The 24,144-nt window shown below is 42.5% G+C and overlaps 2 protein-coding genes across 8 annotated transcripts in view; both read left to right on the top strand.

Annotated features, from left to right (window-relative positions):
* The window catches only part of numb (NUMB endocytic adaptor protein), a 45,043-nt gene extending 28,935 nt beyond the window's left edge, over window positions 1–16,108 (top strand). Inside the window, exons 3-11 of one of the 5 annotated variants that reach the window (XM_085442658.1) lie at window positions 3,113–3,187; window positions 7,956–7,988; window positions 8,790–8,864; window positions 10,040–10,180; window positions 10,391–10,595; window positions 11,405–11,701; window positions 11,819–11,962; window positions 13,046–13,177; window positions 13,848–16,108. In XM_085442658.1, the coding sequence (XP_085298784.1) occupies window positions 3,113–3,187; window positions 7,956–7,988; window positions 8,790–8,864; window positions 10,040–10,180; window positions 10,391–10,595; window positions 11,405–11,701; window positions 11,819–11,962; window positions 13,046–13,177; window positions 13,848–14,602 (1,857 nt within the window). In that variant the 3' untranslated portion in view covers window positions 14,603–16,108. Of the gene's footprint in view, window positions 1–3,112; window positions 3,188–7,955; window positions 7,989–8,789; window positions 8,865–10,039; window positions 10,181–10,390; window positions 10,596–11,401; window positions 11,702–11,818; window positions 11,963–13,045; window positions 13,178–13,847 lie in introns of all 5 variants that reach the window. The other 4 variants (XM_085442657.1, XM_085442661.1, XM_085442660.1 and 1 more) reach the window with 4 other exon arrangements.
* Window positions 16,109–16,554: 446 nt separating this feature from the next.
* On the top strand, window positions 16,555–23,972 carry exd2 (exonuclease 3'-5' domain containing 2). Of its 3 annotated transcripts, none has more exons than XM_085442669.1 (10): window positions 16,555–16,640; window positions 17,967–18,018; window positions 18,161–18,586; window positions 19,861–20,117; window positions 20,223–20,349; window positions 20,481–20,788; window positions 20,942–21,048; window positions 21,975–22,110; window positions 22,339–22,707; window positions 23,631–23,972. In XM_085442669.1, exons 3-10 carry the CDS (start codon window positions 18,200–18,202, stop codon window positions 23,845–23,847), a joined length of 1,908 nt encoding a protein of 635 aa, XP_085298795.1. In that variant the 5' UTR covers window positions 16,555–16,640; window positions 17,967–18,018; window positions 18,161–18,199; the 3' UTR covers window positions 23,848–23,972. The 3 variants fall into 3 exon arrangements, with proteins under 3 accessions (XP_085298795.1, XP_085298794.1, XP_085298796.1); XM_085442668.1 differs by having other exon boundaries at window positions 18,161–18,601; XM_085442670.1 differs by lacking the exons at window positions 16,555–16,640; window positions 17,967–18,018 and having other exon boundaries at window positions 18,523–18,586; window positions 19,841–20,117.
* The last annotated feature ends 172 nt before the right edge of the window (window positions 23,973–24,144 follow it).

Genomic DNA, 24,144 nt, shown 5'->3' with positions numbered 1-24,144 from the left:
AAAAAACCTGACTGTCCTTATGTTATCTCTGCAGCCAAACGCACACTACTCCACCAGTATTTTTCTTTCCACCTTTACACTGGCTTTCATCGCAATGGTGCAACCTACCATGCTACTCATCTGTATCCCTCCTCCCCCTCCTGCTGCTCCCTGTCTCCTGCTCTAGGTGCCTTAGAGGAGCCCCGTTCTGCATGAATGTTTGTCTGTGTTTGAATAGTTGTGGTGAAATTATAACAGACTGCTACAATACAGAGTAATAATTACATGGTAGGACAGGACATGCAGGGAAGGAGAAGAAGAATACCCACCCATTCTGTAGTGCCTTTGGCAAGAAGATTATGAGTTTAATTGTCATTATCAGGGCCTGTTACGTAGTGCTTGTACATTTTTTTTTATGTATAAGCAAATTGTTTTAATGTTAAATATGTCTATTATAATTCAAGGTGATGGTGAAAGGCATAAACATGTAGACTTGGTTTTTCATATGGAAAGATCAGCCTTATGACTGCTGAAGGCTGGTGGCAGATGCAAGATTAGATTCAGTTGCTTGTGTGTGCTGTTTACCAGCGGAGACGTTTGTGAGGCTGCTTATGGAATTGGACTGAATTTTGTTTTGCACTGTCACTTGACACTGATTTATAGCAAGTTCTCGGAATTAATTCCCAGGTCACATCCAGAGGATATACACTCCTTTCTTTTATAGTGGCGGGTCTTTCACATGCCCCTAAAATTGTAAATTCCTTCATGGTTTAGATCAGTTTGAACCAAAAATCAAACAAAAGTGAACCTTTTGTTGAACCAAAATCTATCTAGAAGTAGTAAATTTCTCTGAATTTTTCAATGGGCAAAACTGTGGAAGAATTATTGACGGGGACCTGTAGGTGCTGCTTTCTGTAGTGTAAGACAGAGGTGTTGGTTGGGAGTGTCAGCTGTACATTTCTCTCCCTGTAGCTACAGTACTGCCTGCCCAAAGGGCTGCTCTTATTTCTGATGACTGGAAACTGGCAAAAATACCTCAAATCCTAACCAGATAAACCTTAAAACTCTCCCTTTTTCTTACATTTTTAATTTGACCTAGCTATAAAGTTCAGTGAAACCATCCCACAGTTTAATAATTCAATGCATTTAAGTTAATGAATAACCATGTTAATAGATATAATTACTGACCAGCAATAGACACGTTTATGATTGTTGCAATTATCAAGCAGCCCTAGTACTTTCTCTGTTTATGGTTGCTCTGTTGGCCTTTTACTGCTGGAAAAATTTGAAGTTTGTTTTATTTAGCTTCATCTAATCGTAGCCCACCGTAGGATAGTTGTCAAGTGATTCTAATCCTGGAAGGGACCCACACACAAATCTGAATTTCAGAACCAAATTGCACATGTGCAGAAATCTCCTCAAATTCTATTATTTTCCATTTATTTGGTGGAGTTCTTCTTCTGTTACATGTGAATGTTTCAGCCCCCAGATTGTTGCTGGCAGCTATTTACTAATGGAGCAGAGTAAGACGCCATAATGAAGAATCTGTTGTGACACTTCAAGTCTCCCCTGCATTTATTCATCTCACCTCTGCCACATCCTTCTGGATGATCCCCGATTAGTAGCCCCGCTGCTTTCATTGTCCTCACTATCCACAGCTGCCTCCTCGCATCACTATTGTCCTTAACACCTTGCACGTTTGCATGCATCGATGTGTGTTTACGTGCATGTGTATTCCAAAACAGCGACAGTATGACTCACAGCAGTTGCGTCACACGCTCAATATAGCAGGGCCAGAGGGTGGGGGTGAAAGGCGTGGGTCAGCATGTGTATCTATAAGGAAAGGGTAAGGACTTCCTCTCCAGCTCAGCATGCACAATGGCTTCTGGAGTAGTCAAGGTTGTGACTCCTCTGGAGTGACACACAGCAGGGCGTGATCTTGCTTCAGGTCTGAAAGGGGCGGGAAGGGTCGGGCAGGAAGCGGCAGCCTTTTCTGTTCATTCAGTTGGAGCTCAGCCTACTCACGTAAGGTTTTCACCCCTGGCGAGTATTTCCATAGTCAGGAGCACAGGGTTTCCCCCGAGAAATTGGTGATTGGACGGAACGTATAATTTGGACGATCATTTAGTGCAGCTTCCAGTGCTGAATCTGACTAACCCTGACATATCTCGTCTCTAATTACCGTAGCTTAGTCTCAATAAATGTTTGGCATATATGGGGTAATGACTCTTCCCCATGAACTGTAATTCTGTGTGATTTAAAAGGCGTACTGACTTTGTCTAACATAACTGGAGACCTTTTATTTACTTCCAAAGTACAACGAGAAGGAAAATTGTCCGAAAAGGTCACCGCTACAGCTTTATCAGCAACTTCACAGTAAAACCAGGATGTTTGCACTCACAAGCCACAGGATAGGATGAAGATGACCCTGCTGAAGGCCACAAGCTGAAATGCACTGCTCGCACTTCAAAGTTATTCTTTACTTTATACTTGAAGTGTCAGTACAGGCAGTTTTGAGTCATGTGAAGCAGCCTGCTCCAGCAACAATATACTGTGGGAAGCCTTGGAGTAATATACTGTAGGAGCATCTGCCAAGTTATTGCATAATAACCTGGAACAACCTGGAACCTGCTATAGTCTTAACTAGAGTTGCGATGAGCCAGCCATTACTGGAAGGTGGTGAAGCTCAAAAGATAAAATATACAGCCTACGTTGTTTCCGTCAGCTCACAAAGAGATCGGAAGGGGCAGTTTGTTTTTGCTTCTTTGCGTGCTTCTTTGATCTTCCTCGTGTCCCCTTACAGGATCACACACTACAGTCTACACACTTGCCCATATACATTTCTCATGAACGGGTTATCATTTTCTCCATGGACAAAATTAGAGATCAGCTATGGAGCTATTGACTGCAATTGACCTCAAAACGGAATTTAATTAGGTGTATAAATCACCAGCGTTCGGGTACCAGGGGATATTAGACAATCTGAGCTCATTTAAATACCTAATCTCATTCTAAAGTTTATTATTGTAGCCTTAGTTAAACGTCAGCAGAGATGGCCACAGGAAAGGTTTGTCACAGCATTACTCATTCTTTCCTTTTTTTTCCTGTCCATCTACTTCTCTGTGCCCTGCAGTACCTGGGACATGTGGAGGTGGATGAATCCAGAGGCATGCACATCTGTGAAGATGCAGTAAAACGGTTGAAGACGGTAGGTTTCACTAGAAATATCTTCTGTACTTCCAGGAATGAGGCTGCTATTTCCTACTTGTATCTTCTTTCTTTCAACTTTTCCTCCATTACTTTTCTATTTCCCCAACATCCTACTGACTTTTCCTAAAAACTATTTCTAAGGTAGCCCTCCTTTAGCTATCATTACTCTCCTTCCAAGAGTTTTATCATTGCTTATTCCTACTTAGCTTTCTAGTACATAGAGGCCCAAGTGTGTCGATTGTTCTCCTGTCTGGCTCTCTCTGCACACTCTCAGCCAGAGCAGGTCAGCACGTACTTCCTGCTGGAGCAGATTCCGGCGGAGTTGCGCAAAAAGGAACAAATTCCAGTTTGAGGAGCAGGAGGAGGGGAAGGACGGGGAAAGCAATGGCGCTATTGCTTTTCCACGTTGTCAGTTGTTTGCCAAGGCCCCACCCAGGTCATAAACTCTTCGGTGCAAAAGAGGCTGATTCTCTGTAGTTGGGGCCAAACCTGAGTCGGCAGGTCTGCTGCTACAGTCGGCCTCTGTATGATCGAGATGACGTCATGCGCAGACGTAAATTTGATTCCTGTGCCAGCAATGGTAATGAATCTCCCGCTCGACGTGTCTGCTGACAGCTTTTGGTTTCAGTTTGAGGTGACTCAGAATAATTGAGAATTCACACCCTGTTTCACTTGTTATCATTGCCTCTTCTTCTCACTATTGTGAAAAAGCGGCTCTTAGTCGAGCTCAACAAACTACCGAAGACTGCTTGAGCTGTGAGAACCCTTTCTTAGAATGATTATACAGAAAAACATGCTAGTTGAAATGCAAGACAAATAAGAGAATGTGCACTCACACACAGTCTTACAGTTATATGTAAGGGCCTTTCTTCTCACTTTTGCATACTGACATTTTGTTATATTTTTAGAAAACACAACAGACATTCTACACGCTACTTGTGGAGGAAAATGTTTGACATGAAACGTACGTGAGCACACATTTGCTTATATTTGGATGCAGCTGTCGACATTCGCTGCACAGCATGCACACTGAGATGGAGCTCATAGTGGGATAATGTGTACGCACACAGGGCGAAGTGCACCCAGAGGCAGAGCAGACAGACATGCTGCATGCCCTGCAGCACACTTGTTCTCTTAGTGTACAGAAAATGCACAGAGGTCGACTGCAGATACAACACACATCAGTGTCGTGCACACACTGGTGCTTGATGAGGTCACGTGGTTAACACGGAGCCCGAGGCCGCGAGCTCTTATTGAGTTACAGTTGTTTTAACAAGGCCGACAAAATGGAGCCAACTCAAGAGGAGAGGCGGGTGTTTCTGCCTCCCGTCCTCCTGCAGGCTGCGACTGTCTGACCCTCCTCAGCCTAATGACATTTCCTCCCCTGTCTCCTCCGCTGCTGCTCGCCCTCGCTTTCCTCACTGGCCAAAAGCCTTATGTGTAAATGGCCAGATGCACGGCTTCATTGATCTGCAGGATCGGTATTTTACACCAACACTCTCAAAACTATGTATTTGCAAAACTATATTTTGGGAGTGTTTAGAAAAACCAAAACGTTTGTTTGTAGTTTAACTGCTGCCATTATATTCTTGCTAAATGTTGAGCTCTGGCCTAGATGTGGCACTTTACCTGTGCCCTGAATGGCTTGTCTTACAGGAAATGCCGGAAAACAATCTGCCACTGGCTTGAGAACTGCTAATGTGTTCCAACATAGTGCCTGTCCTTCCCAGTGGCAGGGATGCAGATCTGTTTCCCCTCTTCCTCATTGTAGTGCCGCCGTCTTGAGGTGCACATTGTTGTTGTGTTCCTTAGGGTTGTCCCATAGATTTTACATAGTGATACTAAGTCTTCACAGTTAAAAAATTCATAATGCAGGAGGATTATTATTCTGGCATTAACATTCATCACTGGAGCTCAAAGCAGTGGAGCAGCAAACAGAAATGAGTCTTGCTGTACTGTGTCAGTCTGCCCCTCATTTCCATCATTCTTCTTCCATTTCAGTCAGTAGATGAGAGTAGGTTTGTAGTGTTTGTAGCCTGCCGTACTGTGACCCCGTGATGCAGCATACGAAGTGTGCATTTTGCTGAGAAAATGAGGTTGGAGTGAAAGGTTCTTAATGGATGGTTTGAAACGCAGCCCATGATGCCAGGACAAGTCTGCGTAAACAGCCTTGCAGAGAGCAGCCCCCTGATGCCAATGATCCACGTCAAAGTTAAGGTTGTCAGAGGAGACCAGGGCGACCCTTTAAACAAAAATACAATTAGCGAGGCCCTGATACATCCAAGTTCATCCTCACTGATGCTTTAATAAGCAGACTGTTGCCAGGCAACAAATACAGTCCCTACCATTGGAGAGACATGCGAGTTAATATTGCTCTATTTCCAGAAACTAATAACTAAATTGGTCAGAAACCAGGCTCCACACCTGTAGGCACTTAATATCTGCTCCTGGTCGATGAGGGGAGGCTGTTTTCTGAAAGTCAGCTAACTGCAGCCACGTTACCTATACAGTCAGCCAACATCGGCACAAAGTCTTGAAACGGACAAAAACCAATGACAACAAGCTGATGTGCCGTGAGAAATAACTGCAGAGAAAGAAATGTGTTTAGATGTCCTTGTATGTGCACTGTGCTTGAGGGTGCATGTTGGTGGTCCAGCCTTTCAGCCGGTGTGTGTGATTGCAAGTGTGACAGCCACAGCTCTGAGGCGACGCCGCTGCATTCCCAGCAGCCTTTGGGACGATAATAAGAGTTTTCTCACAGCTTTTTGACCCGTGACTCACATGGGAGGAGGTGGGGCAGAGGCGAGTGGAGAAGAAAGCTGCACTGCACCACCATCAACCTCCACGCTGCCTTTTTTTTTTTTTTTTTTTTTTTGTTCCTGTCATCGTGACATCACTTCCTGTCGTTGTTGGCCAGCAGCCTGGGGATTTGAAGTGTATTCTGAGTGAATGTGTGAATGTTTTTGCTGTTACTCAGGAGATGATAGTGCGTTGGCGTGTTACCTCTGTGCAGACTGGGTGAGGCACTCCACGAGGAACTGCTGACACATTTAGAAGACCTAGTTGCATTTGGGCATGAACGCCCAGTAGCCTGAGGATGTATCATTGACGGTGGACCTAAAACAATTAAAATATGTGCTTTCTGTGATGCAAACTTTTCAAGTACTTCCTGTGCTAGCCTCCCCCACTATTAATATTCTGGTCTCGGTGCCATTTTTCTTTTCTTTTTTTTTTTTTCTTTTTTTTTTTTAAACCACAAACCTGATCTCATGAAGGAAAAAATAAGTAAATAAGCCACATATCATCAATAATAATCCACTGTCCAGGATTAAGAGCATGCTGTCTTGCATTAGAGATTTCTTTCATCCTTGTGACAAATATTGTAAGGTGTGAGCTGTTGCAGAAAGCAGCAGCTTGACCGATGTTGCACAAGCTGTGCATTGTTACACATCCTGTTGGTGGCTACCGTTGTTTTGAGGGCAAAATGACTTTAAACCACCAGTTGGGTGTGACAATGAAAGGTTGTAACTGTAGGCAGTAGTTAAAATACTCAATGTTCAACGTATTATTATTTTTTATCTACAGCGATCATGTTGGCTACACAGCTTTGTTTTATTTTTTTGTCTTGTTGGAATCACCTTCATCTATTTAAAAACTACCCTTTCTGCTCACAAAACTCCTCCGATTCACTTTAGTTCCATCTCACTTCACACATTGAATACTTGAATGTTGTGTTACCTTTTTGTTGGTGCTTTTTTTTTGTCTTTTTAAGCAGGTTTTTAATGCAGAGAAATGCCTCGAAATCCTCCTCCCTCCACATTCCTCTTAACCCTTTAGAGATTTTTTCCCCCTAACCATAGCATACTAATACTAACTTTGCAGGCTTTGCTATCATCAGCATGTCTGTGTGGTTCTCTCAAACATAAATGTAAAACACTCTCACAATCACACACACACACACATACCCTAACAATCGCTTAGCTCATTCCAAATGAATCTCCAGTTCTGGTTAACATGTTAAATCATGCATTAACATGGCGCTTGGAGTGCCGTCTCCACCATGGCTGTGTAACAGGAGCGGAGTGGTACTCCTTTTCAGAGCTTACGGGGAGGCGAGGAACTCTTGGGGAGTGGGTGAAAGAAGAGGGAGGGTGGGGTGGCTAAGACTAGGCCAGGTCTGGTTTGGTTTTTTTGATGTGGTTGTGGAAGCCTAAACATGACTCCAGACTCAGGCTGACCATTGAACAGTCACAGGTTTGACTCAGAGGTCAAACTGCTGTCAGTGGGAATTTGTTTCTGTCTGCTGAACAACAATGCAAAGTGTCTCGATCCGGGAATCGGAGGGAAAAAGAACGAAAAGGGATTCAGGAATTTCACGTCCACAGACAGAAACCTAATGATCTGCCATCTTTATCACCTCTGTTCAGACGGCTCTGTACGTTTTCCTGGGTGGTTTTTCTGCCTGTGGAGGTCTTGCTTTCAGGGGTATTCTTGCTTCCATTGTGGTGTTACTAACAGTAATCATCAAACACATCATCGAAACATCTCTCTCATTGTGGAATCACATGGAGCTACTTGATCCATTCCCTCACCCACTCACTCTCACACATAACCCAGCTTCACCAAAAATAAACCAAATCCAATCCTTTACTTTCAGCTCCCGACAATTTTTAGACTTCCTAGGTAACATTTTCATGCCTTGTTCCTCCTTCCACCTCCTCCGCCCTTCTCACCCACCCTCTCCTTTTTACCATATCCACTTCCAGGACAGGAAATTCTTCAAAGGATTCTTTTCAAAAGTAAGTTATTGCTTTGTGTGTCTGAGTGTGTTTCTCTTTATTATTAGCATCATCATTATTATTATTATTATTTTTCTTCCTCTCACACTTCACCCTTTGATCACATCTGAAGGCTGGAAGAAAACACACAAACACACGCGTTCATAATACAGGGGGAATCTGTCTGGGGAGAGACAAACGTAATGATGCATGTGGCTGTGAGCAGGTGGGGCGGTTTAGGCTGGGGCAGGGCACTTTTCTGTTGTGTGTTTGTGTGTGTGTGGTATTAACATGCGTGACTCTCTCCCTTCAGCTCTTCTTCCTTGAACCAAGAATAGAACAATGAACAGTTTTTTTGTGAATGAACATTTCCTTGTTTATTGTTGTTGTTCTAACCAATGGGGTTCACTGTCGAATGCATCAGGGCACAAAAATCTCATATCGACTTCTTTGCTTTAAATTTGGGTCCTACGGTGTGACACCCCCCCCCCCCCCCCCCCCTCCAAAAAAAAGAAAAAAAAAAGCAAGGAAAAAAAAAAAAAAAGCAAGAACTCCTGACTTGTCTTCTCTTTTGTCTTTTTACCTGCTGGTTTCTATGTATTTACAGGTGTGTGTGTGTGTGTGTGTGTGTGTGTGTGTGTGTGTGTGTGTGTGTGTGTGTGTGTGTGTGTGTTGACTGATATATATATTTTTTTCTTCCTTACCCCTCTATGAGAAGGTTCCAAGGAATAACACAAAGGGAAGTAATCTTGAGGCATGTGGAAAGATTGAAAAAGTTTCCTTGTTTCTTAACTTATTCCATCCCTGTCGTGTGTTTTCCAGGCTGGGAAGAAGCCTGTGCGAGCTGTGTTGTGGGTGTCGGCAGATGGTCTTCGTGTTGTAGACGACAAAACAAAGGTAATGAGTCCCTCCTGTCGCCTGTCGCACCTTGATCAAAAGGAAAGAACAGTCGGAGGAATTACGAGTAGCTTTAGCAGCTGTAAAGGTGGAAGCTGCTGAGCTTCAGCAGTGAATAAGATAAGCTACTACAATTGTAGCCTAGTGACCTCCAAAAGGCAGATCACTGGAAATATGTACTTAGTGCACCTGTAGATAAGATTCAGGTAAACAGGGTCATATTACAGGTTCCACTGACACCTGCTGGAAGTAACTGGTACTGCATGCATCAGTTTGTTGCCAGACAACAGCCTCAGACTGCCAGTGCTGATGGTCTTTTGTGGTTTCTGTGGAGATTATAACATGGAAAAGAAAATACATTTTTCCCATCTATTTTTCTTTGTGCCATTGATTACTAATAAACCCTTTGCTAGCAATTTCATGCAGGTGAGCACAGAATGTAGTTTAAGATAAGTTTAAGTTAAATGCACCATGCATGTGTTAGGTGAGTTAACTATGCACTGCATGTAACTTGACTAATTTCGGTTTTCATAACATTTTTCTAGCTAACAATTTACTTCTTGGGGATAATTGTTAAAGAATGCTACCAAGCTGGTTTTTAAATATTTTAAATGAGAAATAATGAAGGAGTAGAACATTTCCTTTTGTGGAAAATAACTAATTTGTGAGAAAGTACTGCTAAGAAGTTCTGCATGTACTGTACTACCCCTGTTGATCTTGTCTTTTCTATAATTGTATTGCCATTTGTCTAGATTATGCTTTATTAGAATTAATGTATTAACTGTGGCAAGCTTCCTTCCAAGCGTCCTTCTGAAGCTGGATGTAATTAGTTCCATCTTTTTGGGCTCGTTTTCATTCAGTTATTATTTACTGTGAACATTTTCAGCCCATGTTTTCAAATGGTAACAGAGTGTCTTAACTACAGGTGTTTATTTATATAGCACCAAAGCAGCAACAATATTAAATACAAAGCACCTTGCATGCAGACTAGAGCAGCCATTTATCAAACCACTAACCTTCCGATTATTAGATGACCTGCTCTACCCCCTGAGCTACAGACACTCCAGTTTTGGAAAATTTGGAGTGGCTGAGAGAATCTTGATGATCAGAAAACCTCCTTTGAGCAATAAAATCACGGCATCAAAAAATAATAAGGTTGTGTGTGTTTTTTGCAGGACCTGATTCTGGACCAGACAATAGAGAAGGTGTCATTCTGCGCTCCAGACAGGAATTTTGAGCGGGCATTCTCTTACATCTGCAGGGATGGCACCACACGACGCTGGATCTGCCATTGTTTTATGGCCATTAAAGACTCAGTAGGGACTCCTTTTTGTAACTGCAGTTCTATTTTCCTGATTCATAATCACTGACAGTGAACATTAAAAATGTTGGAGTTCATATTCAGAGGTGTACGATTAACCTTTTTTTTTTTTTTTTAAAAGACCGTCATATCCCTGAATCACTTAGGTTAGATGGCCGTTTTGATATCACGCACTTCAGTGTGCTTTTTGAATTGTTTCTCTCAGGGAGAGCGTCTCAGTCACGCTGTGGGTTGTGCGTTCGCTGCTTGCCTGGAACGAAAACAGAAACGGGAAAAGGAGTGTGGGGTCACGGCAACCTTTGACACTAACCGAACCACTTTCACCCGCGAGGGCTCCTTTCGTGTTACTACAGCAACAGAGGCAGCAGAGCGGGAAGAAGTCATGAGGCAGCTACAAGATGCTAAAAAAGGTCTGTATCTAGTTGTGTTTTTCCCCGTCCTCAGGATTAGATCGATCGGTTTGTCTTCCACACAATTTAAAAAAAGGTTTAATAGTTTATTGACTTTTTAAAAGTTTATGATTATATTTTAAATGAGATGTATGATAAACCAGCACAGCTCGAATCAGCATATAGTAGTTTGATGCTGCTTTACATAACCTCTTTCTTTTACAAAGCCATGGCAGCAGATTAGCGGCTCCTTAAAATGCCTTAAATGTACAATAGCTAATATATAACCATTCATTTGAAAGTTTCCCCCTCGCACCAGTCTCAGATTTGTAATTTGACTCAGAAGGTCGCTGTAAAGCACCCAAAAAAAAAGAAAACATCAAAAGAAGATGGAAGGATAGGCAACTATTCCCCCCCCTCCCCGCCCACCACCCCTGCCCACCCAACCAGCAATCTGAGCCATGGTCTTAGTAACCTTCATCACTGACTCTATATTCTACTTTCAAGCTCTTTTGTGCCTTTCCCTTGTTGCATATATTCCTCTTGTATGTTATTTATTCTTGCTGTCCTACTATGTACATTTTTATTACATTTACATTTGATGTACAATGACAATAAAAGGCTTTTCTATTCTATTCTAAGATGTTCTCAGACCCCTACACCTGCCATTCTCTGTGAGGGGGTGTAGTGTTGCACAGTGAATTACAGATGTAGATATGATTAAAAAGCATGACTGATTAAATCGGCAGATGTCACAAGCTTTAATTTGTTTGTGATTTCTTACCACTGCAGAGGCCTGTTGTCTAAATGTTGCGCATCTCTTACAGCAGAGACAGAAGTGAAGGTTGCTGGGAACTCTGCAGCAAGTGTGACAAACTCGTCAGTCCACCAGACGGGCGGTTCACCGTCCCCCTCATCGTCCCCGCCTCTTTCAGTGCCCATGCTGGGACCTCAGGCGATACCCCGCAGACACGCACCAGTTGAGATTCTCCACAGGCAGAGCTCCTTCAGAGGCTTCCCGGCACTTAGTCAGAAGACATCTCCCTTCAAACGACAGCAGTCACTGCGCATGAATGACCTGCCCTCCACTATGCAGCGCAAATCTGACTTCCCCATGAAAAACACAGGTGAGTCCAACTGTTACTGCCCTTGCAAATATGCACAATAAAATACTTCTACCATGTTCTTATAGCATATAAGCTTATGCTGACCTTTACCTCTTTTCTAATGTGCACCTCCTCCAGTCCTTGAGTTAGAAGGAGAAGGTGACAGCATCAGTTCACTGTGTACTCAGATCGCCACGGCCTTCAGTGGACCGCCAGAGGATCCCTTCTCTTCAGCGCCGATGCCTAAACCGGCTTCATCCCCACAGTCTCCTGTAGCACCGGGTAAAAACCTGTAAAACTTTCCGATCAGCTGTGTGTACTGTGAGAAGATCTGAATGAATCTGCATTTAAATAAATAAATAAATAAATAAAATAAAAAAAGTAGTAGAGAAATAACTTTGCTGTTTACTGGTAAAAGGTTATATTTAGTTAGATCCTGTTGCAAGTTAAAGATTATTTTTAATACTAAACACACAATTAAGTGAAAACAGATAAGATGCTTAAAGTGGACCTATTATGTTTGTTTCATTTTTTAAATTAAATAATTTTTATTATTTGACTATACTAGAGTAGCTCTGTATGATTCACAGCTCAAAATAATTGTTATGTATCAAACCATTTTAGCTCTTTTCCGCTTCCTTTTAATCTAAATGTATTCTAATTGGATGCCTCTTGTAATCAGAAGGGTTGATCAGCAAGCGAGCAGAGCTGTGCGACTGAGAAGGCCTTATTAGGGATGGTCAACAAGGCATTTTCAACTTGTTGATGCTGCTCACTGGATGTTTTATATTTTTGGACCATTCTCTGTAAACCCTAGAGATGGTCATGTAGAAAAATGTCAGTAGATCAGCAGTTTCTGAAATGCTCAGACCAGTCTGTCTGGCACCAACAGCCATGCCAGGTTCAGTCACTGAACTCTGTCATCATATGACAAAACATAAGAAAAAGTATAATAGGTCCACTTTAACTATTTGTTTTTTATGGTTTAGCTCAATCAGCTGGTGATTTTGCATTTGCCAACTCAGGGAAATATAGAAGCACACACTAAAACCCTGGTTATTCACTTTTATGATCAGTGTTGTTTATTTCTCACAGTTTGGCTGAATTTCCCTGTAATTCTGCTCTGTAGAAGTTCAGCCAGCTTCCAATAACTTGATGAATGTGTTGCTTGCAGTTTAAATTTGCAGTTGGAGAATGTGTGGCTGCTCATATTTTCTCATAACTTAGTGAATAACATTTATTTTGCGTGCAGTTTATGCCTCATTAGACTGCTAATTAAATGCAGAGTAACATTGTGCATGTCCAATGGACATCATCCATTGCACAGGCTTGCTTGTACTAGCTTCTGTCTCTTATTTGCTTTAGTGAATGGCACAACTCCTGCCTTCCCTGCTGCCACTACTGCTAACCCCTCAGTTCTCCCCCCTGCTCTGCCCGCTCGAGAAACTAACCCATGGGCTAAAAGCCCTGCAGGTGCAACGGCCTCAGCACGGACAGGTAAGCAGCTCATCAAAGGGTTTGGATTGAGAGTTAAAATTCAATATAATTCTTATAAGATCAGTCTAATGTGATGAGCAGTTTTTTCTAGTTAAACTGAATATGTGGGAAGAAGACAAGATTTGATCAAACCATTCAAATTTGTATGGCTTGCTTAAAAGGTGGTGTGGATTACTACAGATTAGCACATAGTAGGATCTGTCTTCTCTAAGGAAGAAGTGATTTTTATTAGAGTAGTCCCTAAAACATCTTGTCTTGCTATAGAACTGCTCTCCTAAATAGTACAACCCAGCAACTAAAGGTCAGATGTGGGGTAAGTTAGCAGCCCCCGGTTATTTAAAGCAGATACAGGTGAGGTATCCAAATCTTTTGTAGCACTTTAGAGCAAGAGAACAGGGTGGGATTATGATAAATAAAGATTTTAAAAATCAGACTAAGAATGAATGCATTCATGGATCATTTAACTCAAGGATTAAACTTGGAAAAAGTGTTTTTCTTTCAGGTCTTTAAAAGGTTCTCGTTCATTCTTGCTCACAGATATCAGTAGCACGATCAACTTTTATTTTGCCTGATACTCTTTTTGCCTGCTTCTGTCTCACTGTTGCAGTGTCTCGTGTTTTTTCCGGTTAAATGTTGGGTCGAGACTCATTCTTGTACTTTCTGCTGACAGGAGGTGACTGGTCAGCTCCTACTCCAGTGATCGTAGTGCCCCCCACGTCTTCTCCAGCTATTTCCTCCCACAAACGCACACCTTCAGAAGCAGACCGGTGGTTAGAAGAAGTTTCCAAATCTGTCCGAGCCCCGCAGCCCAATCCAATCCTGGCAACTGCCTCGCCTCCTCCCCAGCCGTTCGTTGCCCCTGTGCCGATGCCCGTGGCTTCTGTACCTTCTGGTCCCCCAGTGGCTTTTTTGCCCTCTATACCCCCTCCTGTGCCCATGTTGCCCCCTCGCCAGCCTGCCTTCCACGCTCAGGCTCCAGCCTCCCACCCGATGGCTAATGGGCTGCCGTTTCCTCAGCCCAGCGTTCCTGTGTTTGGCATCACTCCTTCACAGATGGTGGCTAATGTGTTTGGCTCAGCCACACAACCCCAGCCGTTTCCCGGCCCGGTCTCCACGACGCCCCAGCATGACGCTCAGCCTGTCAGTAACATCAGCCCATTCATCAAGCCTCCGCAGTCCACCACGGCAATCCCCGCTCCCCAGCAGCCATCCAGTGACAGTGTGACCTTTAACGGGGCGGACAGCTGGGCTGCACCATCTCGAATCGCTCCATCCTCCCCATCTACACAGCCTCCCCCGCAGCAGGAAGATGCCTTTGAGGCCCAGTGGGCAGCCCTGGAGGGCCGCTCACGCCAACACACCACACCCTCCCCCACAAATCCCTTCTCTACTGAGCTACAAAAAACCTTTGAGATCCAGCTCTGAACACTAAGATTGAAGTTAGAAAGAACTGGACGTTAAAGACTTGGATTGGTTGAATTGACTAATTGACTAGAGCTCAGAATGTTGTTCTGCCTCGCTCGCTCTGTTTTAGTGGAAAATCTCAGTGGCGGCAGGGGGAGGGGGTGAAGCCTGTAGAGAACAGCAGGCAAATCAGAAGGGAGCAGAACCCTGCGTGACATTGAGAGAAGAAGGCAAAAAACAAAAATGAAAAACAGGGTGTATCCCCCTTCTCCCCCTCCCTGAGGCATTTCATTGGCATTGTCTGTATTATTTTGTTTCTGCTGTGGAGCGCAAGGTCGTCATAACTCTGTGGAATATCTGTGCCGAGCCACTCCCCGCAGCTCCTCCACCTTCCCCAGGTGTGGCAGCTTCCTTCACTACCCCAGGCGTGGCAGCTCCCTTTCACAAAGTCCAGTTCCTAGCGCCCCCTGTTGGCATGACAGAGGAATGCAGCAGTACTGAGAGAACTCAGCTTCCAGAATCTTAAGAATAGAGTGAGACGATGCCAAAATCTTTATTTTTATGCATTAAGTATATTTTAAATAGCTTTGGAATCTAACAGAAGAGTTGTAAGTAATCTTGCCAAAGGCACAGGCTAGCTACAATGAATCGAGTTTATGTTTGTGTATACAAGAAATGATCGTATATATTATACAAAAAATATATATCTATAAAGAATCTATACTGTACACAAAGCTCACGGCAGTGCTAATTTTTGATGTGATGTAAAGAGATTTTGTGAAGGGACAGCTGCTTTACTTTTGTGTTTATTTGTTTTATTTTTGAAGACAAGTCTCTTTATTGCCATCTGTTGCATCCCGTGATTGATTGTTGCTGCAATGATACCCTATTTACAGTGAGATGCTTTACATCCAATGTGGACCTAGCGATGGTGGTGGTGCCCGACTGGTTGCCTCTCTTACCTGTGCTCAGTTTTTGACAGTTTAACTTCTTCTTCTGTCTTTATTGTCATTATTTTTATTTTCATTTTGTGTGGTAACTATCTTATTTGTTTTTATTTAACACTGTAGGATGTGTCATCTTGTTTTTAATCCACCTCTTTATTTTTTTTTAAGTTTTAAGTTGGTAATTTTAGGGGTTTTTTTTGTTTTGTTTTTTTCTTTTTAAAAAAAGTTTTTTATGCACAAGCACTAAAGTAGATGATTCGACATCACCTCCCAGGTGACCTCAATCGCCGACGGTTTGTCAGTTGTGGTACTGTAGGATCTGAGAAGCTGCATGCTGACTTACCCTGACCTCCGTTAGACGGCTGTTGTTCTGACGGGCAGCAGAAAAATGCAGGGAGATATTAATGGTTTCTCTCACTGTCTGATTTTTTTTTTTTTCTCTCTGTCATGTTTTATTTTTTTAAATCAAACCTGTGAATATGATCTATTCTCTGATCTATTTTTCCATTTTGTAATTATTTCATTACTTCGTTCCACTTCTTTGGAAAAATACTGAAGCTAAAAGATTGAATAAATTTATGGTGGTAGAGGAAAAAGTGGTGTGTGTTCTTGATTATAAGCAATATACACTATGTGAGAAATCTCTTAACACGAATGACTAATTATGAACTTCTTAAATAATTAAGTGAAATTATATTCATAGATTTATTTAAAAAGAAAAAGAAGAATATTAATTGGTTTCAGGTTGTAAAATTGATAATTTGTCTTTTTTTTTTTGTATGATTAAAAATCGTGTCTTTGATTTAATGGGTAGTTGTTTTTTTGACAAAACATACTCTTTTAGCAATTAGTTGCCACTGTACCAATGTAATATTAAATATTAATTACAGAAATGTGTGAAAGCTGTTGGCAATCACCTTACAAGTGCTCGCACCCAATCAGCACTGCCAGAGAGCTAAAATTCTATGGGCTCCACTGGTCTGTTATTGGTCCATCCCCCCAACAGGTGGCGCTGCAGCTTCATATAAATGCACTCTGGAAGAGATGGACGAGCACAGCAAACAAGTGTACATGTGAGATAAAGTGGCGTTGTGTTGTTCGAAAGTGTAAAGGTAAGCTGCAGAATACGTGGGATGATATGTACGGTGCTACTTTGCGCTTAAAAATTAGCGTCCAGGTTGCATTTAAAGAACGTATTGGGGCTGAAGAGCTCACAAGCTAACCGGTTAGCTCCAGCAGCTAACCAAGCTAACGTTGATTAAACTTTGCTTTGACTAAACTGGAGGACAGTAAACGGGATTAGAGGCAGAAGGCAATTCGCGGTACGCCTTGCATTTAAAAGTGATAGACATTTGAAGAACTGAATTTATCGATGTTTATTTCAGCTGAAGCTACGTCGCAGAGGGAAGCTAGCAAAAGTTGTGTTAACAAACGGTATAGTAACAGCTGGCTGCTTACCTGATCGAGAGGTGTTTGCTCTTTGTAACAACTAACAATAGCTGTTTTTTGCTTTGCAGTGATCTTATAACTCTAGCCTATCCTTACAAACCAGTGTCAGCTAAGTTGACCGATGTTACGCTAAATTCGCCCTTGTTTTGTCCCCCAATTTCCCCAATAATCCTAATCCTGTTTTAGGACCCGAAAGGACACGTGCAAATATATAATGGCAGGATTACCATCAAGAGCTGCAGCTACTAACTATACATGAGTCACGTTTCATTTCTTTTTATTTTGTAGGAAAATGGGAGCAAATGTTTACTGTAACATGTATTGCTTGGAAGACGCCATCTGGTCTGACCACCTTTATTCTTAAGTAAATTCGGAACTCTCTTAGTCAGGCTTTGTTGTCATTTCTGTAAATATTCTTCAGACATAGTTTTGTTCTTGAAGGACATTCAAAGCTCGTATTTGGATTTTGGCTGCGTGGTGTTCAAGTCTGTCAAGATAATCCCACACTGCTTCAATGTTAAGGACAAAACATGACTACTAGTTTTCCATTGTTTTGTTTTTGTTTTTGTTTTCTAACCACGTATGTTTTTATTGCACTGTCAGTGTGTTTTCAGATGATTGTCATATTGAAAAATGAAGCCGTTGCTAAAAAGATCCTTTTTAGATGGCATTGAATGGTAGATCAAAATCTTTTGAAAATGAGTAAATTGCAGCTAATGTCTAAATTAAAACTTTGTATTATCTTAAAGATTGGACAACATATGGCTCAAGAGCGCTTAAAATTTACTGCAAAGTCTGGCTTCTTGGAATAAAAAAATAACCAAACATGATTAACTTGGCCATTGATTTTCTGGATTTTGCATGTTGATGGGCAGAGATTGATGGTGTGAGGATTATCTGTCTGCTTTAAGACAGTAAAAACCTAGACATAGATCTGTTTATGAAGGGTATTTATAAAATAACCTGTCTTTGCTGGTTTTGTTCCAAAGATGCACGTTGTCTGTCTAAATTGCAACAGCTGGGTTCACTGATGCAGGAAAGGTAGGTCATCTCCTTTGTTTTTGGTGTTGTTTTTTTTTTTTTTTGTTTGTTTGTTTGTTTTTCCCAATTTATTTTAACAGACAAGCTGAATAAAACTTGCAGATCGTCTCACTCACTGCTTCTACTGTGTTTTTGGCTCTAGGTTTGAACTTCAGACTGATTAGGATCATTACAAGTCAGCATGTCTCATCGAGGACCTTTAACCGCTGTCGTAACGGCAGTACTAGGGGCAACCTTGGGAGGGCTGCTCATATGGCGGGTGTATCGAACAAAAAGGAAAAGGTTACCTTCCATCCAGAAGGTCGCAGAGTCCTTGCACAATCTTGAGGAAAAGTCCACAGAGGTCACAGCTGTGGAGTGTACATGCATACAGCCGCCACATGTTGTGAAGGATGAATTTCAGACTGTACAGTGCCAGACCACACTTCCTGCCCGGATCCTGTCTTCTGATCACCTGCTGGGAATCAAACCAGTGATTGTGACCTCTGAAGAAGAGTGGCAGCAGTTGTGGCCAATAATGCAAAAAGAACTGTCAGTCTTCCCTGTGCTGGGATTTGACTGTGAATGGGTAAAGACCTCCGCCGTAAGAAATACCTTTTGCATGTTTTTCCATTTTTTTTTTATTATTTTTTTAAAAAAGGAGAAAAATCCACCTAAATGTAGAAGAATAATTGGCCATGGGGTTCAGGGTTCAGGTTGTGAGGAATTCCTACTTTTTCCCTAAAAGCTGACAACAAGATAAGATAACTCTGTCATTGCAGTCATACATAATACAATGACATTGGAAAACTGCCCTACGTTGGCACTACATATAACACGATACGACACATCACAACGCAACACAACACAGTATATTAACTTAGTAATAAAAAAGTGTATTAGTATTGCACACTGTTATTATTGCACATTAGACATGAGTCTATTTGTTCGGGTCCTCAGCAGCCTGAACCTCCTGCCAGACGGCAGCAGCTTAAACACCCGGTGTCCTGGGTGTGTGCAGTCCCGTAGGATGCTGCGTCCCCTCTTAAGACAGCGAGTGCTGTACAGGTCCTTCAGGGAGGGAAGAGGATTTTTTTATTTATTTTATTTATTTTTTGGGCCATATTGATGACCCTCTGGAGTGCCTTTCTATGTGCTTTGGTGCAGCTGGAGAACCACACACCGATGCAATATGTCAGCACACTTTCAATGGAGCAGTGGTAGAAGACTCCTTCAGGTCCATTTTTCTGAGGATTCTCAGAAAGTGGAGACGCCGTTGGGCCTTCTTTAAAACCGCAGGGATGTAGAGCTCCATTGGAGGTCTGTGTCTGTGCACAAGCCTTTTAGGATGTTGCTGTAGGCTTTATCCAGTGTGTTGTTTTTTTTGTTTTTTTTTTTTTCTCCCCTCGTTGCACATTTAATATGTTGTTCAAATCTGGGGAATACTGACTAAATCAGCATGGTTGAAGTCCCCAGCTATAATGTGCACTGCATTTGGATGGGAATTCTGATTGCTCCTCCATGGCCGAGTTAGCATTAGCATCGGGTGGTACATACACGGCCGTTACCATGACAACAGTAAACTCGCGAGGTATGTAGACGGGTCTGCACTTCAGTCAAATATTCCAAATCTGGGGGACAACGGCTGTGTACAGTTTTTGTTTTTGCACCAGCTGTCATTGGTGAAGATGCATAAATCCCCTCCTTTGTTCTTGCCAACAACCAAACACCTTGAGCTTTACAAAACATTAATGACATTACACAATTGTGGTGGATTTCTTCCCTTTTAAGCATCATCCATTATCATCACCTCACACAACTGTCTCTGTGTTTTCTGACCCAGCTGCTGTTGTTTGGATACAGGTGTCTGCTAAAGGCAAAGCCGCTGTGGTCTCCTTGCTACAGATGGCCTCGTACTCGGGTCTGTGCATCCTGGTGAGGCTGTTACCGTTTCGCAGCAGTCAGCAGCCTTTCCCGCACACATTAATGGAAGTTCTCAGAAACCCACACATTCTTAAAGTGGGAGTTGGTTGCTACGAAGATGGCAAGCGACTTACACGTGACTACGGTTTGTCGCTGACGTGTACGGTTGACCTGCGTCACCTTGCCTTGCGACAAAAGTAAAAAATAATTCTGCTCTTGCTTATAATCGAAACTATTTGTGTCAATTGCAAATACACACTTTTTCTTTTTTTTTCTTTTTTCTTTTCCCTTCTCCCTTTTAGGCAAACTTCAGTAAGTAACGGACTCAGTTTGAAGTCACTGGCAGCAGATGTGTTGAAAATCTCTCTAGACAAATCTCCAGAGGTGCGTTGCAGTGATTGGGAAGCAGATCAGTTGACAAAGGAGCAGGTGGGGATCTTACTGTATTGTAAATACTATACTTGTACAGACAAGACGCTGGTTTCTTCTGCCATGCCAAACTAATCGAACAAAAACATGTATTGTCAAAATAATTTTCTTTACCCCTTCGCTCGCTCCAGATGACTTATGCTGCTAGAGATGCCCAGGTTTCCATTGCTCTCTTCCTCCATCTCCTTGGCCTTCAGTCTGAAGCCAGTCCCGCCTCTTCCAGTGGGAGCTCTTACTCTGAGCTGGCCTCCCGCTGCCAGGGTCTGGTCGATGTGCCGTTCAAGGGCCAAGGAGATGGAGATGACAGGGCAGGTGATGGAGACAGGAAGAGGAGGGCCAGGTCGTTAGGCTATGAAAACCCAGAGTCTGGAGATCAGCAAGTCTCAGACCCTCGAAAGAATCACAAGAGGAAATCGCTGGGTGCCGGGTATTCCGCCAGGTGAGTGTTATTAATGACAAAGAAGCTCATTCTTAGATGAGGATGAGCAGTTGTTTGTTTTCCGCTGTTACTGTACAGTGAGTTTGGGGCATCGTTTGCACAGGAAAATATGAATGTAAACTGCTTTATACTGTGTCTCTCTGCCTGTTCCAGGAAATCTCCCCTCTATGATAACTGTTTCCTCCATGCACCAGATGGCCAACCCCTGTGTACCTGTGACAAGAAAAAAGCCAAATGGTACCTTGATAAAGGAATAGGAGGTATGCTGGATGAAACCCTCTTTATTGCCTTTCAGCTGTCCTAAGTACAACCTAAATGTTTTTCCCTTTCATGTCGAGTCTCACTCCTTCCAGCAGCTGCACAGATCTCTCTTTATTTTCTTGGCTCTCAGTGACTCTCTTTAAACAGCCAGACTTGACGTGCGTTGCTGCACCTGCAACAGCTCCTTAGAATATCCTGTTTTACTTTCCTGTCTTTCTAATTTCATTTTTTAAATTATTGTTGCTTTACATTTAGTTGGTTATTTATTGGTTCTGATGCTTATTCTAAGTATGAATGTTTGCAATTAGATGCTTAAATATTAATCAGGTTGCTGTAGACCACATCCTAGGGTTTCTGAGGTGTTTAGATTTACCCAGTAAGTTCTCGTGTTATACCTGGTGCACAGTGTCACGCTTGTCGGCAGCATTTCAAATAGGATTTGACTATGAAAAACTCTTAAATGAATATACAGTATTTGTGATTTTGTTTTTTGTATATACTAAAGGACTTGCTATGAGAAGGCAATGGTCAGGAGCATCCTTCCTTACAAAAAGCATGCTCTTAGTCATTACTTCACAGCAACATGAAGCCTGCTTTGATTTCAAACGTGCAATCCAGGGCATAGGTCAAGGGTCTTTTGTTTGTTTGTTTTTTTTTCTTTGAAAGTGATAACTCAAAGAGGAAGTCAACGACGTGTGTTTACTGGAAGGCTCTGGAGTAGCACTAGTGGCCACCAGTATAAAGTGTATAGATTTGTGCATTTTAAAAAAGTGTATTAGTATTAATAGTGTGAACTATACAATGTGTGTGTTTTTTGTTTTGTTGCTTTTTCTTCTCAAACTCTGTAAATACTGTCATGCATTTGCATCCCTGTGAGGTTCAAAGAATAGCCTGAAAACCCGATGCTGTTCTGTTTGTGATGCAGTGCTCGAGAGTGAAGAGCCTTTTATTGTGAGGCTGCTGTTTGAGCCGTCGGGACGTCCTGACTCGCAGCAGGATTACTACCTGACTGCCAAGGAGAATCTCTGTGTGGTCTGTGGAAAAGCAGATTCTTACATCAGGTTTGATTCGCTTTGAAGTTGATTTATATTGAAGGTTTACTTAGAACTTGTTCTGCTTGTCTGATCTCAAGCACAGAACCAATAAAACAAACAAATTTGCTTGACAAATGGCAGTTTGTTCTGAACTTCAGAAGATCATTTGTGTTGTTTAAGTATAAATGTCTTATTTTGTGGTGCCACCAAATCACTGCAGACGTGATTAACATGCATCTTTGTTTGATCCTTAAGGAAAAATATTGTGCCGCATGAGTACAGACGGCATTTTCCCACAGAGATGAAGGACCACAACTCCCATGACATCCTGCTGCTGTGCACCAGCTGCCACGCTGCCTCCAATGTACACGACAGCTTCCTGAAACAGCAGCTGGCTGAAGAGTTTTCTGCCCCTCAGGGCTGCGAGGAGGGAGTTCGGATCTTTGAGGACTCTGATCGACGGAAAGTACGCTCGGCGGCTCGGGCTCTGCTCACTGCCGGGGAAGGACTCCCCAAACAACGGCGAGAGGAGCTGCAGGCTTTAATCAAGAGTTTCCTGAATTTGAATGACGAAGAGGGGGCGACGGAGGAAGCGCTGCAGCAAGCGGCCAATTTGGAGACTAAGTGAGTTTAAACTGATACGTGATCACACGTCAGTTATGGTTGTCTTAATGATACCTTAAATTATTTTAATACTTTAGCGTTTAGGTTTTAAGTAAATCTGAGCACTGCTGATGTAACCAAGCAGTGACTGCAAAAAAACCATGAGCTACATCTCAGACTCTACAGAGTTGGCATGTTGAATGTTAAAGCTGTGACAGGACAATTAAAAAAGAACAAGTATGGCTTGTTTGGAAGGACAGTCGGGAGCAAGTCTCTTCTCACTAACAAAAACGTGGCCGCATGGTTTGGGTTTGCAAAGTTGCATCTGAAAAAGCTACAAGACAAAGAGTGTGCTTTGAATAGATGAGACTAAAGTGGGAGATGTTTGTCCATAATCGATGGACAATATCAACACAAATACCTTGTACAAACTATGAAGCGCAGTCGTGGAGGGGTGATGATTTGGGCTTGTTTTGCAGACCCAACACCTGAGGATTTTACAGTCGCTGAGTCAACCATGAACTTCTCTGTATACCAAATAACATCAGATGTGAGGCCATCTGTCCAATAACTAAAGCTAGGCTGAAACGGTGTCATGCAACAGGACAACAAGCCCAGAGATTTTTAAGTGGTCAAATAACAGAAAAATGCACAGATGTAAGACGAATAAGGAATTTATTTATACTTTTTGTGAACCACTTGTGCAAAGATGTGTACTTGCCAATCACAGGCACAGTGAAACATAAGTGTACAGTCACATTTAACTTCACTTAGTTCCCAGTTTAAATATGCTAAGAAGCATTCATACTTTAACAGCCCACTCAGTGAACCAAATTATTGGTTGAGTCCTAATCATCACTGTACGTTTAAACAGCTGCATGTAGTGTATCATGATCATTTTTGCTAGTATGCGCTCTCTCTGACCGCTCCTCTCTCCTCTGAAGGATTTTAAACGAGGAGTACGTGCCTCACGGTCTGAAGGTGGTGCAAGCGCACGCTGAGCAAGGCCTGCGGGGACTGATGGTCCTGGAGCGTCGCTGGAGGTTGCATTTCCTCACCACCATGCAGCCTCGCCATCTCCCTCCTCTGTGGTCCATCGATCACAATCACAGCAAGTTACTTCGCAAATACGGAGAGGACCTGCCCATTAAACTCAACTGACTTTCCATCTCCAAGAAGGGCACGACTGACCTCGCACCTGGATAGGAAACCTGGATTTTACTCTTTTACTTTGAAACTCAACAGCCACTCCATCAGTTTCTCCAACCTGCTTTTGCTTTTTTTTTTTTTTTCCAGCTTTTTTTTTTTTAGTGAGCACGTGAACGCACTAATTGAGCAGCAGGGATGGAAATGTTATAGTATGTGGCTGCTGTCAGGACCCCACTGGGCAAAGAACATTGATGCCAAATTCCAGTAAGAGTAACTGACCCTACCTGTGGAGAGAAATCTAGGTAAAAC

Source organism: Copadichromis virginalis, linkage group LG19 (assembly GCF_057382275.1).
Source record: "Copadichromis virginalis isolate Kocher_CV1m ecotype Utaka linkage group LG19, C_Virginalis_male_GT1.1, whole genome shotgun sequence".
Lineage (NCBI taxonomy): Eukaryota > Metazoa > Chordata > Actinopteri > Cichliformes > Cichlidae > Copadichromis > Copadichromis virginalis.
This window is presented reverse-complemented; position numbering and strand designations above follow the sequence as displayed.

What these genes read in the sequence shown, in the direction of transcription:
- exd2 (XM_085442668.1), top strand. Translation starts at nt 18,200, where the DNA reads ATGTCTCATCGAGGACCTTTAACCGCTGTCGTAACGGCAGTACTAGGG. An exon ending in ATCAGTTGACAAAGGAGCAG is followed by an intron (nt 20,350 to 20,480) that starts GTGGGGATCTTA and finishes CGCTCGCTCCAG; the next exon opens with ATGACTTATGCTGCTAGAGA. An exon ending in CCTTGATAAAGGAATAGGAG is followed by an intron (nt 21,049 to 21,974) that starts GTATGCTGGATG and finishes TTTGTGATGCAG; the next exon opens with TGCTCGAGAGTGAAGAGCCT.